We start from the raw sequence: 13,171 nt of genomic DNA, 5'->3' as shown, positions 1-13,171 counted from the left end.
TTTAATTAATCTCATAATGAGACACTTTTTGTCTTATAATTGTTTGGGTCACCTTGGATGATAATTGCTTTCACTTCATCATTGTAATCTGCACGTTATTGTGCATTGTGCAGGTATTTCCCAGATGATCAAAAAACCATTGGTTGTAAAACCACTTTTTTAAAATTATTTTTAATGCTTCAGTATACTGCAGCAGCTTAGCTGATATTGTGTTAAATTCTCTGAGTGTCAGATGGTCTAAGTATTAAAGTAATAACAAATTGATTTTGATCACTATACTATTTTTAGAACAAGGATGAAGCAATGAAAATATTATCATATGTATCTTTTAATAGCAGCAATATTTTATGTTTCCTTCTCTTAAAAAAAACCACTGATATAACTTCATGACAATTTTGTTATTGTGCACTGACTGCCCAGTCTTTGTTCCAATAGAATACTACCAAAATAATTATTTTATAAGCAGTTATTCAATCTGAGATGACATAAAGAATCACACATTAATGGACACTGATGTACTTTGCTTGTTATAAAATTCCATGCAATTGCTAGGTAATGTAATTGCATTTTTACGTGGAAATGCACTGCACAACTACACATTTTAATAACAGTATACAAGGAACATGCAAGTACAACTTTGAAGGTATCTTAGTGATTGTTGAAATGCTTGAGTTGTGGTCATGCTGCTTTGTTACATTCCTCCAAAATTTACATGTGCCCATGTGCCCAATGAGGACAAGTATATTCTTGAAGTTTGTGTTAGAATAATATGTAAACTTGCAACATTTTGCATTGAGCATACTGATATGAAGGTTTTTCTTTGTACTTTGTGACATTTTGAAATGATTCCTGGAGAACTGTGTGTATTTCATCTCGGGTTTTTTTGTTTGTTCGTTTGTTTGTTTTTTTGTTTTTGTTTTTTTTTGGTCTGGTAGCCCTAAAGGGCTGACTGAGAGTATGTCATGGAGGATTCATTCAGCTACAGTGCTGAAGATACCCCATGACTGAATAGTTTAATATCTAAATAAATAAGACAGGCATGGGACAGAAAGGAGTGATGCATCAGATTACCCTCAGAAAAAAAAAAAAAAAACAAAAAAAACCCAACAAAACCAAAAATGAAACGAAACAAAAACCCATGGTTTCTATAACAGATAATTGGATTTACTCAGGTTTTAAGGATAGGATATGTTGCCAGCTATGTGTGTCAGGAGTTATTCTATATTGCAGAGAGAGTTATTCTATATTGCAGGAGTTATTCTATATTTGTGGGAGACTGCTCTGTCACATAATAAATTAATTAGTTTATAACTTATTCCTTTGATTTCAATTTTAATTTTTCATGGGTTGTTCATATTTCATTTTGGAAATTTTCAAGTCAAGACATTGAAAAACTATGAATGTAAGGTATTAAAAGGTAGTTTACTAGGTTTTGTTTTGCTTAACGTACAAACCAGTACTGTTAAGTCCTCTAGTTATGTTTCATTTTGTATCTTAATTAGACCTTACAAAACTTCTGTGTTTAAACATCATTATTTTGAAATGTATTTATCATTTTAATTTTCTACAATTTTTCAGGTCACCCAGCTTTATTTAAGTAACTCTGGAAAACTGTGTTCCTCACTTCCCCCTCATATATTTTCCTGTGCTGAAAGAGCTTACCACATGCTATTCCAGGAGCAACGCCCCCAGTGCTTTATCCTCAGGTGAAAATTTATCTTTCTATTAATTAATTTGTATCTACTGCCTTTCAGCTGTTTCCCTTGGGCCTCAGCGGTTGAAATTTCCATTTTATTTTCTCCTCTAACTGATTTCTTTTCTGTGTACTGATCTCTGTATCATACATTAGAGCAAAATAGAAATGAAAAAGGTTTAATTACATCTCAAGTTCATAAATTCTCTTGGGCAATTGCCACTTCATGTAGCTGCATCTAATTAGTTAGGAACAAGAGTTAATGGTAAAGAATTCAAAATTGCTGTGTGTGTTTGCTAGTATTACATGAATCAGGAATAGAAATAGAATCTATTGACAATAAAAATGATAAGTCCTTGACTAAATTATAAACCTCTGTGGTGAGGCACCTATACTGGACCTTGCACTCAGCCTCATGTGCTTGTGTGACCATGAATTTGTTCTTTATCTCTCCAAGCTCAAAATGGATTTTAAAATGGATTTTAGCTTTTAACATTTATTCACAGTGTTATTTCAATGGCAAATAACTCCAAGATTCTGAGTAAACGTATCAGTAATCTCTGAAAAAAAATTCATCGAAATATGCTGGTTTTATAATGGTGAAATTTGGCATTCAGTTGGAATTTTTTAATCCCCAAATCTATTAAGCCTTCTTTTCTCAAACTCTCTGAAAGCAGTGAGTCTGGTGAATTTGATGCAGTCAAAGAAATTTGTTGTTCAGTCTTATCACCTTTCTATCTTTTCACACGTTGCTTACTTTCATAAATCCTAAATCTTTAACCTTAATATCCTTCATGACATTACAGAATCAATGAGATGGTAAAAGACCTTTGAGGTCATCAAGTCTAACCTTTGACTGAACATGACCTTGTCAACTAGACAATGGCACTGAGTGCCATGTCCAGTAATTTCTTGAACACCTCCAGGGATGGTGACTCCACTGCCTCCCTGAGCAGCACATTCCAATGTCTAATCACCCTTGCTGAGAAGAAATTCCTCCTGACATTCAACCTAATGCAGCTTGAAGCCATTTCCTCTTGTTTTGTTGCTGGTTGTTTGGGAGAAGATGCCAATCCCTACCTGGATACAGTCTCTTTTCAGGCAGTTGTAGAGAGCAATCACATCTCCTCTGGGCCTCCTTTTCTCCAGGATAAACAGTCCCAGCTCCATCAGCCATTTTTCATAGGACTTGTGCTCCAAACCCTTGACCAGCTCCATTGCCCTTCTCTGGACTTGAATGTACTTTCCTGAAGTGAGGAGACCATAACTGGACTCAGGTCTTGAAGTGTGGCAATATTTGTTCCAATTTTCTAGTATTTCTTCCCCCAGTCATTTCACAGCTGATGAAAAGTTCACTCACTGAAATAGAGCATTTTACAACAGGAAAGCATTTGGCCAAATCACTGAAGAACTTAAAATCAGTTATTTGCAATTATTTGCTGTTTGTAGCAAGCCAGCTTTACTCATATATGCTTAACACCAAGAACTGTCTTCATATAAACTTCTAACAGAAGTTACAGAATAAAATAATATTATTAGTTATGCTTTTAAATAGCCAGTAGGTGGACTTTTCATAATTAGCTTCCTTCTGACTGCATTTTGCTCCTGCTTTTCAGGAGATGAAAATACATTAAGCAATGACAAAATAAGTAAAGCACTGTCCAGAGGGGAGCCTAAATATAGTCCTGTTAAAAGCTAAGAATCCTTAGTAAATCAAACCAAAGATTTATGCCATGCTGATGGCTAATTTTGTGAGTCAAAAAGTCACAATAACTTTTGACTTTCATACATAAAATGAAATGGTCTAGCTTGTTAACAGCAAGGAATGCCAATATACAATGATACTGTTGTGACATAAAACACATTTTTAAGCCAAATAATCTGGAACTAAGTCCTTATGTTCTACAGTGGAATGCATAGAAATCTTTGGATGTCCTCAGTTTAGCATCACCAAAAGCATTCTGTTCAATTTCAGATTTATTTTTTGAAAGCATAATTCTATGTATTTTAAATGCAATGGGCTGATGCAGTAAAGTTACAGATTTGAATTAACACATTGTTTAGAAATACAGTCCAATTAACTCAATATTAGAAATATAATTTCCAGCTAACATGAAAGATTGATCAGTTACAGATAACATTACTGATAATACAGAACTCATTATTTTGTATTTAACAGTTTTGCTTGCACGTATTTGTTTCAAATCTAGAAACCTCAGTCACTGGGAGCAAGAATCAGTGTCTCACTTACATACTCTGAAAATGGAGGAGAAATAAATTATTCTCACCCCCAAGAAGTGTGTGAACTTAGTCACTCTTCCCTGGATATATCTTGCCATATTAATGGGAATTTGGAATAGTAATAATCACTGTAGTACAGTAAGAGATTGGTTTCAAAAAGTTCATGCAGAACAGCACACCTCTCTTCCTTTAAATCCTATATGAACACATTCTGTTAGCAGTTTTCTGTCGTTTCTGATTGTAGTTCAAGTACTGCAGGAGTAAGGTTTTTTGGTTTAAGTATTCCTGTGCTTCTGAGTGTGGTACTTTGGGTCAGAATTGAAAATGAAGTACATTTTCAAAAATAAAAATAAAGCCCTGTCATTTATATCATCTGAAATGACAGGTTATACTGCTCCTTACATGTTTTGTATTTTGTCGTATTTTCCCTAAACAGATGATTTATCGAATTTCTTTATAATGGGATTGTTGCTTACCAAACAGTAATGATCCAATAATGATTCAGTGTTGTGAAATCACAAAGGTATAGACACACCTGCTTAATATGCAGAAACTGGGGGTAAGCAAGTACTTCTTTGTACTTGCAGAAAGTAATTCTTAAAGATTTCTTGGGGTTGCTGGTTTCTGACTCTTTTACCTGGGCTTCCTGGATTAACTGCTGCCGTGTGATGGTTCTGTCTATCTCTAAGTCCCCCTCCATGCAGTAACTTTTGAACCTGGTAGGCACCACCAGCTGTGGTGGCCTCAGAGCCGGGGTGCTCACATAGGCTTTGTGGGTTTGGGGAGTCACGACAAAGGCGGTTGGAGCTCCAGCCCCAGCTCTTCACAGCCAGGCAGTTCATGTGGATGTCCAGCAAGCACAGGCTCCCAGGGAACTATCCTGAGGGGCACCAGCAGCCCAGCTAGACCAGCACAAAAAAGCAAAAGACCTGGATGATAATGCAATTGTGGTGGATTTAACAGATGTAGCTTCATTAGTTTGGTCTCATGTTCTTTGCTTCATGTGACTTTGTATTTGTTCGCGCTTTCAACTGGTCATTTTCCTTTCAAATTTAGATTTTTTCTTTTTAATTCAAAACAGGACTTATTTTTTAATTATTCATAGTATTTGAAGATAGAAAGATTTGAGCTGTAATTAAGGTTGTATTAAAAAAATTATAGAGTAATAGTAGGAAGCAGGCCCTCCATCACGTGATTATAAAGAAAAGTTGGAAAACAAAGGAGGGATAAAATGAGAAAACTTCATGGACTTGCCAAAAGTTGTTTGTGAGCCTAGGATTTGAGATTTTCCATTCATTTGCCTTTCATTTGGAACACACGGTTTCTAATTTCACATTTTTTATCAGTGAAATAAGCCTTGTCTGTTCCATAATGCCTTCTAAGTAAATATCAGTGCAGAAGAATGTTTTTTTGCTCCTATGTTAACTTAACCTAAACTTTGATAAGGCAGTCCAAACAAAAGTTCTAAGAAACCAATATTCATATTGCAAATCATATTTTGAAAAATATGGTGATGAAACAATTATTTAAGAGAGAAAACTGGAATTGTTCTCTAAGCCGCATTAAATTGCTAGAGCTGAAGTATTGCAGACAATGATGACATTGCAAAAAATTTTACTCGACCTAAAATGAAACAGATCTTGTACAAGGAACCAAATCACTTTTTCATTGTTAAATTGCTTCAAATATTCCAAATAATGGAATATTTGAAATTCAATATCAGCAGATTTCTAACATAGCATTTCTTTCTCGTTGGTTCAATCTGCATTTCACTAGAAGTGAATATAACCCATTGAAATGTACAGAAAAGCTAAGTCACATTGTGTCTCTTTTCCAGCAACTACATTCTGGTGATTTTTGAAGCCCTGAAAAATAATCTAGCAACCACTTTGATCAAAAAACTCCTGTGGCAGGACTGTAAAATTAACAGTTGGGCCAAGCATGTCAAATATTTGCAGCTATTTCACAGCAATGTTCAGAAAACATGAATCTTGATAAGAAATATTCAAGAATGGACAGAAACTGTACACTGTACTTCTTTGTTCTTGTTGTCCACTTGCCCTGCATTACCTGGGCCACATTTGTCTTGCAGTGAAAAACAAACATAGCTTTATATTAAACTGAAGAAAATTAATGCTTAAGGGGAAACTCATGGTGAACACTCCAGTTCCTTTGTTTAAGAAGGTATTTTTTTGTTTTAATTTTAAGTTGCATGCCTGCTTTGTAATTCTTGAAGACAATCAAAGGCATATCAACTGTTATTTTAGCATCCCTTCTCCCCAGCTTCAGTTTCTCTAGTTGTGAGAAAGATTTTTGAGTCCTGGAAAAACTTTAAATTGAAGAGGCTGTTTTTGGCAGATGAAGTTGGGTCTGAACAAACACTAAAATGCTATGACAGTTTGTTAAATATCAAGTCTTATATAGCTGTCAGAATGATACACATATTTATCTGCTGGATATAAAGGGCAGTGCACTTTGGATAAGCAGTGAGCTATCACAAACTATGAATTATATAAGACCTGATTATCAGACGTAAATGAACACTTCTGTTCAATAGCATAATAACTATAACTGAGTGACTGTACTAAGCATCAGAGATGTTTTAATTTCAGAGTTCCTTAACAGCTGAAATAACTGAAGAGCCACTGTTGCTAATCTTTTTGGTAACCTTTGTTGCAGTGATAGCAGGTTGCAGCTGTGATTTTGGATTAAGTATGTTGTGGAGGGACAAAACGATTTTATCATCATGACACACAGTTGCCAGTGAACTGGCCAATGTGAGTGGGCAGTAAGAGAGGAGCTATGATTTATATATGTCTATGAGCTCACTGATTTTCTGGGTAATACAGGTATAATTTGCAAGACTCTGAAATGTCCGTAAGGGAGGAATATTGCAGAACTAATGTCCTGTTTCACATTTTCTCTATTTCTGTTAGTGACTACAGACCAAGAAACATGGAATTTGGAGATTGCCATTATGGGGCAGAAGGCTAATGCTGGATCTTAAGAACAGAGTCAGCATTGTACAACTAGTGTTTGGAAAGTGAAGTTGTCATTAAAAGGGCAGAGATGCATATTTAATAGGGCGATGTCAAATACCATCTGACTTTCTAAATTCTTTCTGAAAGTCAGAAGCTGAAAATCTGATCAAAGGATTGTGCACTTAAGGAGAACCTTGTCATTTCTGGACAGATGCTAATTTAGTATTAGTTGTGACAGTGACCATCTTGACATTACACAATTTCTTTTCCTCTTAGACCTGGTTTAAACATGGCTTTGTGACCTGTTAGTTGAGATCTTCACATAATATAGAATCATAGAATGTGAGGAGTTGGTGTTGACCTTAATGTTCATCTATTCCCAAATGCTGCTGCTATGAGCAGGGACACCTCCCCCTAAACCAGGTTTCTCAAGGCCATATCCAATCTGGCCTTGAACACCTCCAAGGATGGGGAGCCCACAGTCTCTCTGGGCAACCTGTTCCAGTGTCTTACCACCCTCAGAGTAAAAGATTTCCTCCTAACATCTCAGCTAAATTTCCCCTCTTTCAGTTTGTACCATTAATTCCTTGTGCTGTCACTACAGTTGCTGACTAAGAGTTCCACTTTGGCTTCCCCATAGGTCCCCTTCAGAACGTTGGAAGGTTGCCATGAGGTCTCCACACAACCTTCTCTTCTTTAGGCTGAACAGCCACATCTTTCTCAGCCTGTCTCCATAGGGGAGGTGCTCCAGTCCTCTTACCAACTTTGTGATGCTTCCCTGGACTTGCTCCAACAATTCACTGTTGTTCTTACGTTGGGGACACCAGAGCTGGATGTAGTGCTCACAAGAGTTGAGCAGAGGGGGGCAATTGCCTTTTTTATCCAGCTGGCTATGCTGCTTTGGGTGTAGCGCAGGAGTCACTTGGCTTTCTGGTGTGAGAGCACACACTGCTGGCTCACGGTGATTTTTTCTTTGACCATCACTCCCATGTCTTTCTACTCAGGGCTGCTCTCAGTCACTTCTCTGCCCAGCCTGTAGATGTTCACAACCCAGGTGTAGGACCTTGCCCTTTGCTTTGTTGAACTTCATGAGGTTTGCATCAGCCCAACTCTCAAGCGTGTTAAGGTCTCTGGATGTCATCACTTCCCTCCAGCATGAGGTGTCACCCCACAGCTTGGTGTCATCAGCAAGCTTGATCAGGGTGCATTTGATTCTACTGTCTGTGTCGCTGATAAAATTCAACAGTATCAGCCCCAGTTCCCACCCCTGAGGACACCACTCATCTCTGGTCTCCACAGGGACAAGGAGATGTGGAGCACCACTCTTTGTGTGTGATGATCCAGTCAATTCTTTTTCCACCAAAGGGTCCTTCTATCAGACCTGTGTCTCTCCAATTTAGAGACAAGGATGTTGTGCAGGACAGTCTCAAACACTTTACATAAATTCAGGTAGACAGTGTGAGTTGTTCTGACTCTGTCCACCAGCTGTAGCCCTGGAATAGAATGCACACTGACTGACCTGTACTTTCCTGTGTCTTCTGCTTTCCTCATTTTAAATATGGTTGTTAATATTTGCCTTTTTCTAGAAAACAGGGACTTCACCTGACTGCCACAGTTACTCAAAAATTAACAACTTCATCTTCCAGCTCCCTTCAGACCCATGGCTGAATTTCATCAGATACATCACCATGTAGCCAGGTTGCAAACCATTGCAGTCTTGGACCGTAAACCTACTGATGCCAGTAGGAGTTTGAAGTCTAGTGTTAGCCTCCAGCTTGTTACAGAAACATGGATAACATAGATAAAAGCAGTCTGACACATCACATATAGTAATGACAAGATCTGTCTTGTCATGTTAAAACTAAAGTTTACCAGGAAAAAGTAAGATATTCACACAGGTTGCATGTATATCCCATGACAGTTGAATGAGACTAAATGGTGCATTGCTATCCAAGTACGAAGCTCTTTTTTGTCCTTCCCTGTTGTGCTTCTTACTTATTAATTGATTTCTCCTTTGAAGCAATATTCTAATAAAGCAATAAAGCAATAACCAGACAGATACTGTATTTTGCTGCCTTCTCATGTTCAGAAAATAAAATGCACAGGTAACAGATTGATCAGCCATCACATAGACTGTAGTTGTGAAAAATCTAAATGGCTGTTGTAGAAACAGCTGCTTAAATTTGTTCAAGTGAATAAATGGAGGAGGAACATTTGGTTTGATTGTCTGTAAAGAAGATGTCTTATAAATCAAGTAAGAAATTCTTACATGAATTTCTTAATTAGGCTTCACTAACTTCTTCCTTTCCATCTTTTTTTGTTTTCCTTCCTTCTCCATGCTTAAAGTGCACCATTTTTTTTGTTTTCTTCCTCCATCCCACCGCTTTTCTATTGTTTCTTTCCACCTTCATCATTTGCCTTTTACCTTATTTACTGTGGTCACTTTCCCTGTTAGAAATTCTCATTCTTTTGAATATTTATTCCACATCACAATCAAGAAATCACAGTAATCTAGACAGAATCACTAAAGTCAGAGTGCATTGCAGTAACTGGGCAGGTTGTAAAACCAATCAGCTTTTTCTTTTACTTCCTGTTCCCTCTATATTTTCATTCCATTCTTCCTATTGTATTCTTCACTTTCCATTTCTTCTGATTCCCCATCACTACCACAGCAGTAACTTCCCCATCTGCAAAGAGAACCAGGCAGGATTAGTGAGCTCCTTTGCCAGACAAAAGATAAAGGAAGACATAAACTCTGTGCTATAAATACCTTCAAAAAGGCTTGAAACCATTAGATTTGATTGGTTTGACCCGTGGTACAAGACAATGTATCTTGACAGCTCTGACAGCCTTCACGTACGTAGACAGTCAGTCAGTCAACAGATGTTCTGTTCTTTATTTGTCATCCGTAAACCTTATGTTATTTGAAATGAAAGTTTGATGGAGGTACCTTACATCCATTCAAACAAAGCTAGCAGAAAATAGAAGTAATATTTCAGTTGTGAAATTAACAATAATTCCTCCCTCTCTTCCTTGCCTCTCATCTTGCAGTGGAGAAAGTGGCTCTGGGAAGACGGAAGCCTGCAAACAGATAGTGAAACACCTCACTTGTAGAGCCAGTTGCAGCAGAAATACCTTTGATGCAAAGATAAAACATGTAAGTAGTATTCCAGTCACTGAGTGGAATGAAGCAAAACCTTGGCCTCTTGGATAGGCAGAGATACTTGAACTGTAGGGAAAAATGCACCAGCTCCGTGGAAAATCATAAATGGTTTGATTTCACCTTTGAAATCAAAGGACATTTTTTTTTCCATTAATGGGAATGGCATTAAGCTTATACTGATGTGATAAGAAGAATCTCTGAAGTGGAGGCAGTTTTATTTCTATGTTTTGGTGAGTGAAATTCAGTGTTGCAGTGAATAGGAAAGATTTTTGTGATAAGGAACTGTTTCTTAAACATGAAATTAATTGCCTTCAGTAAATACATCAATTTGCCTATATGGTGTGGTGAGCCTTCACTGGTCTGCATAAGTGTTGAGGCGTCTGAAGTAATAGTATATGAGACAGAAACTGTAAACTCGCAGAAAAACTGCAAGGATTGAACAAAATTATATGGCTCAATATTTGCGTTCTAAATGTATTTAAGAAATAGTTAAGACTTCTGAATGTTTGTTCAGTCATATTTAATTTTCAAAATATATGTTTCCTTATACCCATATTTAATTCCCTATAAAGATTCATAATGACTGAACCCTGGATTGCCAATTCAAACTCTTTAAAAAAATTACCTTTCCTGATGAAACTTCTCATCTGAGATCTCAGCTCAGAGACAACCATCAATGGGGTCTTAATGGAGGTGGAAGAGCATTACCAAGTTTTGGTTATGGAAAAATCCTTTAAAACTAGCTTAGATGGGATGTCTGACTGCAGATGGTGAATGTATCAGACCTCATCCATAGTGAATAGAGATTCTAATTCAGTTGCCTTTTAAAGTGCCTTAAATGAGCACAGTTGTCTGGATTCATTCCTCCTGTTGTTATGCATAGCACCATTAAATTAATAAAGTTGAACAGGTTAAAGCAAGTGCTGAATTAGTCTAAAGAGCAAACACATCCTAAACAGCACTACTGGAGTGGAGCTGGAACCAAAACTAGGCTGACTAGTTTTATGCTGCCACCTACTGCCCAGACAGCTGGTTTGATTAATAATTGTGAATGATTTAATTTTTAGAGCTTCTGTGCCATTCCACAGACTTCTTCCCTCTCCAGCTAGTTCACTCAGCTTCATGGAAAGAGTGATATCAGAACAACAGTGTATATGCACCACATTGCAATCAACTTTAAGGACACATAGAGGAAAGTTCTGAAGGGAATCTATCAGGGTGTAAGCAACACAATACACAAAAAACTAAATAAAATGGCTGTGACCACGAAAGTACAACGTGGAAATGCATTAGTGAGACATGCCATAAAAATGTCTGAATCTGTTTTTTTAACTCAGTTTTTCACTAGTATGATCCTGAAATAATTTTATTTGAAATTAGTAATTTATGCCATTTCTGATGTTATATAAAACTTGTAAATTCCTTTGTTGGGTTATTAGTATTGACTGACTCTATCTTCATGAGCTGTCTTCAAAGGTTTTAATATTTTTGCTAAGTATGCCAGCTCCAGGAATATGACTCCAGTCACTCATATCCAAAGTACTAGTAGGGACACAGCTCACTTGTGAACCTTTCAGTTACGACTTCCACTATTCTGACATTGCTTTTTTGGAATATATTTATTTTGAGCTGTCTTACTTTAATTTCTGTTTTGGAAAGAAACCTACCAAGTATTTTTTTAAATTCCAAGATGAAAATCTCTTCTTTTTGCCTGCCATTTATTAATCCCAAGCCAACCTCACCGATGTTTCTTGAAACATCTTCCTGTTTATTTCCTGTCATTGCTCCTTCACTATTGTTTTTCAGGTAAACTGTATCTTGGAGGCTTTTGGACATGCTAAGACACCCTTGAATGATTTTTCCAGCTGTTTTATAAAGTTTTTTGAACTACAGTTTTGTGAGAGAAAAAAAACATTAATTGCAGGTAAGTGTCATTTAATCTGTAAATTTTGGTATCGCACACAGAGTGTTAGTTCAGAGATCCCAGTGTACCTTGCACAGAATTGGCCAGCAAAGGCTTCAAAGTACATGAAAGAGGTAAAGGGGTGTTAGCAAATGTCAGAGGAACAACTTTCATAATGTGTGAATTAAATCACTTGTTAGGAGTGAGCGGTGCCCTGTTCTGAGCAACCACAAGGTGGCAGGAAAAGATAAGAAACACCGGTGATTCCTCCTCTTTCCCTGGAGGTCACGTTTCCTTCTATTTCACAGATCAACTGAGAGAGCTGTGTACTGCAACGCTGTGAAGAGTAAAAAAATGGATGCAGTTGTTAAGTTCTGCATTTGTACCTAATATTGCCATGGGTATTTTAAGTATCCCTTTAATTAGTGAATGATATATCCTGTTTAGTTTAAAAAAAAACCCCTCAAAACAACACACAATAAAAACCCAATAACAACAACAAAGAACCTAAAGTACCCCAAAAACAACAAGTATATTTTGTAATACTGAAATTAGAATTAATTCATTACAGCTTAGAGCTTCTTTTAAAACAACTAAGAACCATATTTTTGTTTGTTCTTCTTAGAGGCAAGATAGTGTGAAATTAGTTCCTGCTTTCAGAGTGAGTCTTCTAATCTCTAGTAAGCATTTGTTAGCGGGGAAAGAATAAATACAAGAAAACTGAGTCAGAGAGAGCTTTCATTTCTGGTCCCCATAGGTCATCATAAAATTACTCACTGTCAAAACAAGGTATGTCTGCAGAAATAACTACACATGAACAGTTTCCTGCTTGCACTGTTCCTGGATGGAGACACTGTATGGCAAGACACACTTTTGTTCCAAGTAAATTCGATTCTCTTAGATAAACATTTCCAAATCTACTCTTTTTTAAAAATATAAGTTTAAATGTATTTATGCTTTCTGGAGAGTTTCTTAAAAAATTTCTTTGGAAATATTTCCAGTTACATTTTCTTGAGACAGTTCACTATACCTTAGAAAATATGATAGTTTCTTCATGGGAGATGTCACTGCATGGGAAATTACTAACACTTTTTTCTGGTTTGTTCTATAATTAATGTAGGGTAATTGTAAAGGAAATTCAAAACTAAAAACGTGTGATTTTGTTTTTCATTTATAAACTCTTGTAGGAG

At 36.7% G+C, this 13,171-nt stretch overlaps 1 protein-coding gene across 1 annotated transcript in view; it reads left to right on the top strand.

Moving 5' to 3' along the window:
- Positions 1–13,171, top strand: part of MYO16 (myosin XVI) — a 258,913-nt gene that overhangs the window by 101,562 nt on the left and 144,180 nt on the right. Inside the window, exons 12-14 of the mRNA XM_062515094.1 lie at positions 1,579–1,706; positions 9,967–10,072; positions 11,885–12,002. Of these exons, the coding sequence (XP_062371078.1) occupies positions 1,579–1,706; positions 9,967–10,072; positions 11,885–12,002 (352 nt within the window). The remainder of the gene's footprint in view (positions 1–1,578; positions 1,707–9,966; positions 10,073–11,884; positions 12,003–13,171) is intronic.

Source organism: Cinclus cinclus, chromosome 2 (genome assembly GCF_963662255.1).
Source record: "Cinclus cinclus chromosome 2, bCinCin1.1, whole genome shotgun sequence".
Lineage (NCBI taxonomy): Eukaryota > Metazoa > Chordata > Aves > Passeriformes > Cinclidae > Cinclus > Cinclus cinclus.
The sequence above is the reverse complement of the archived record's forward strand: the minus strand, read 5'-3'. Positions and strand labels throughout refer to the sequence as shown.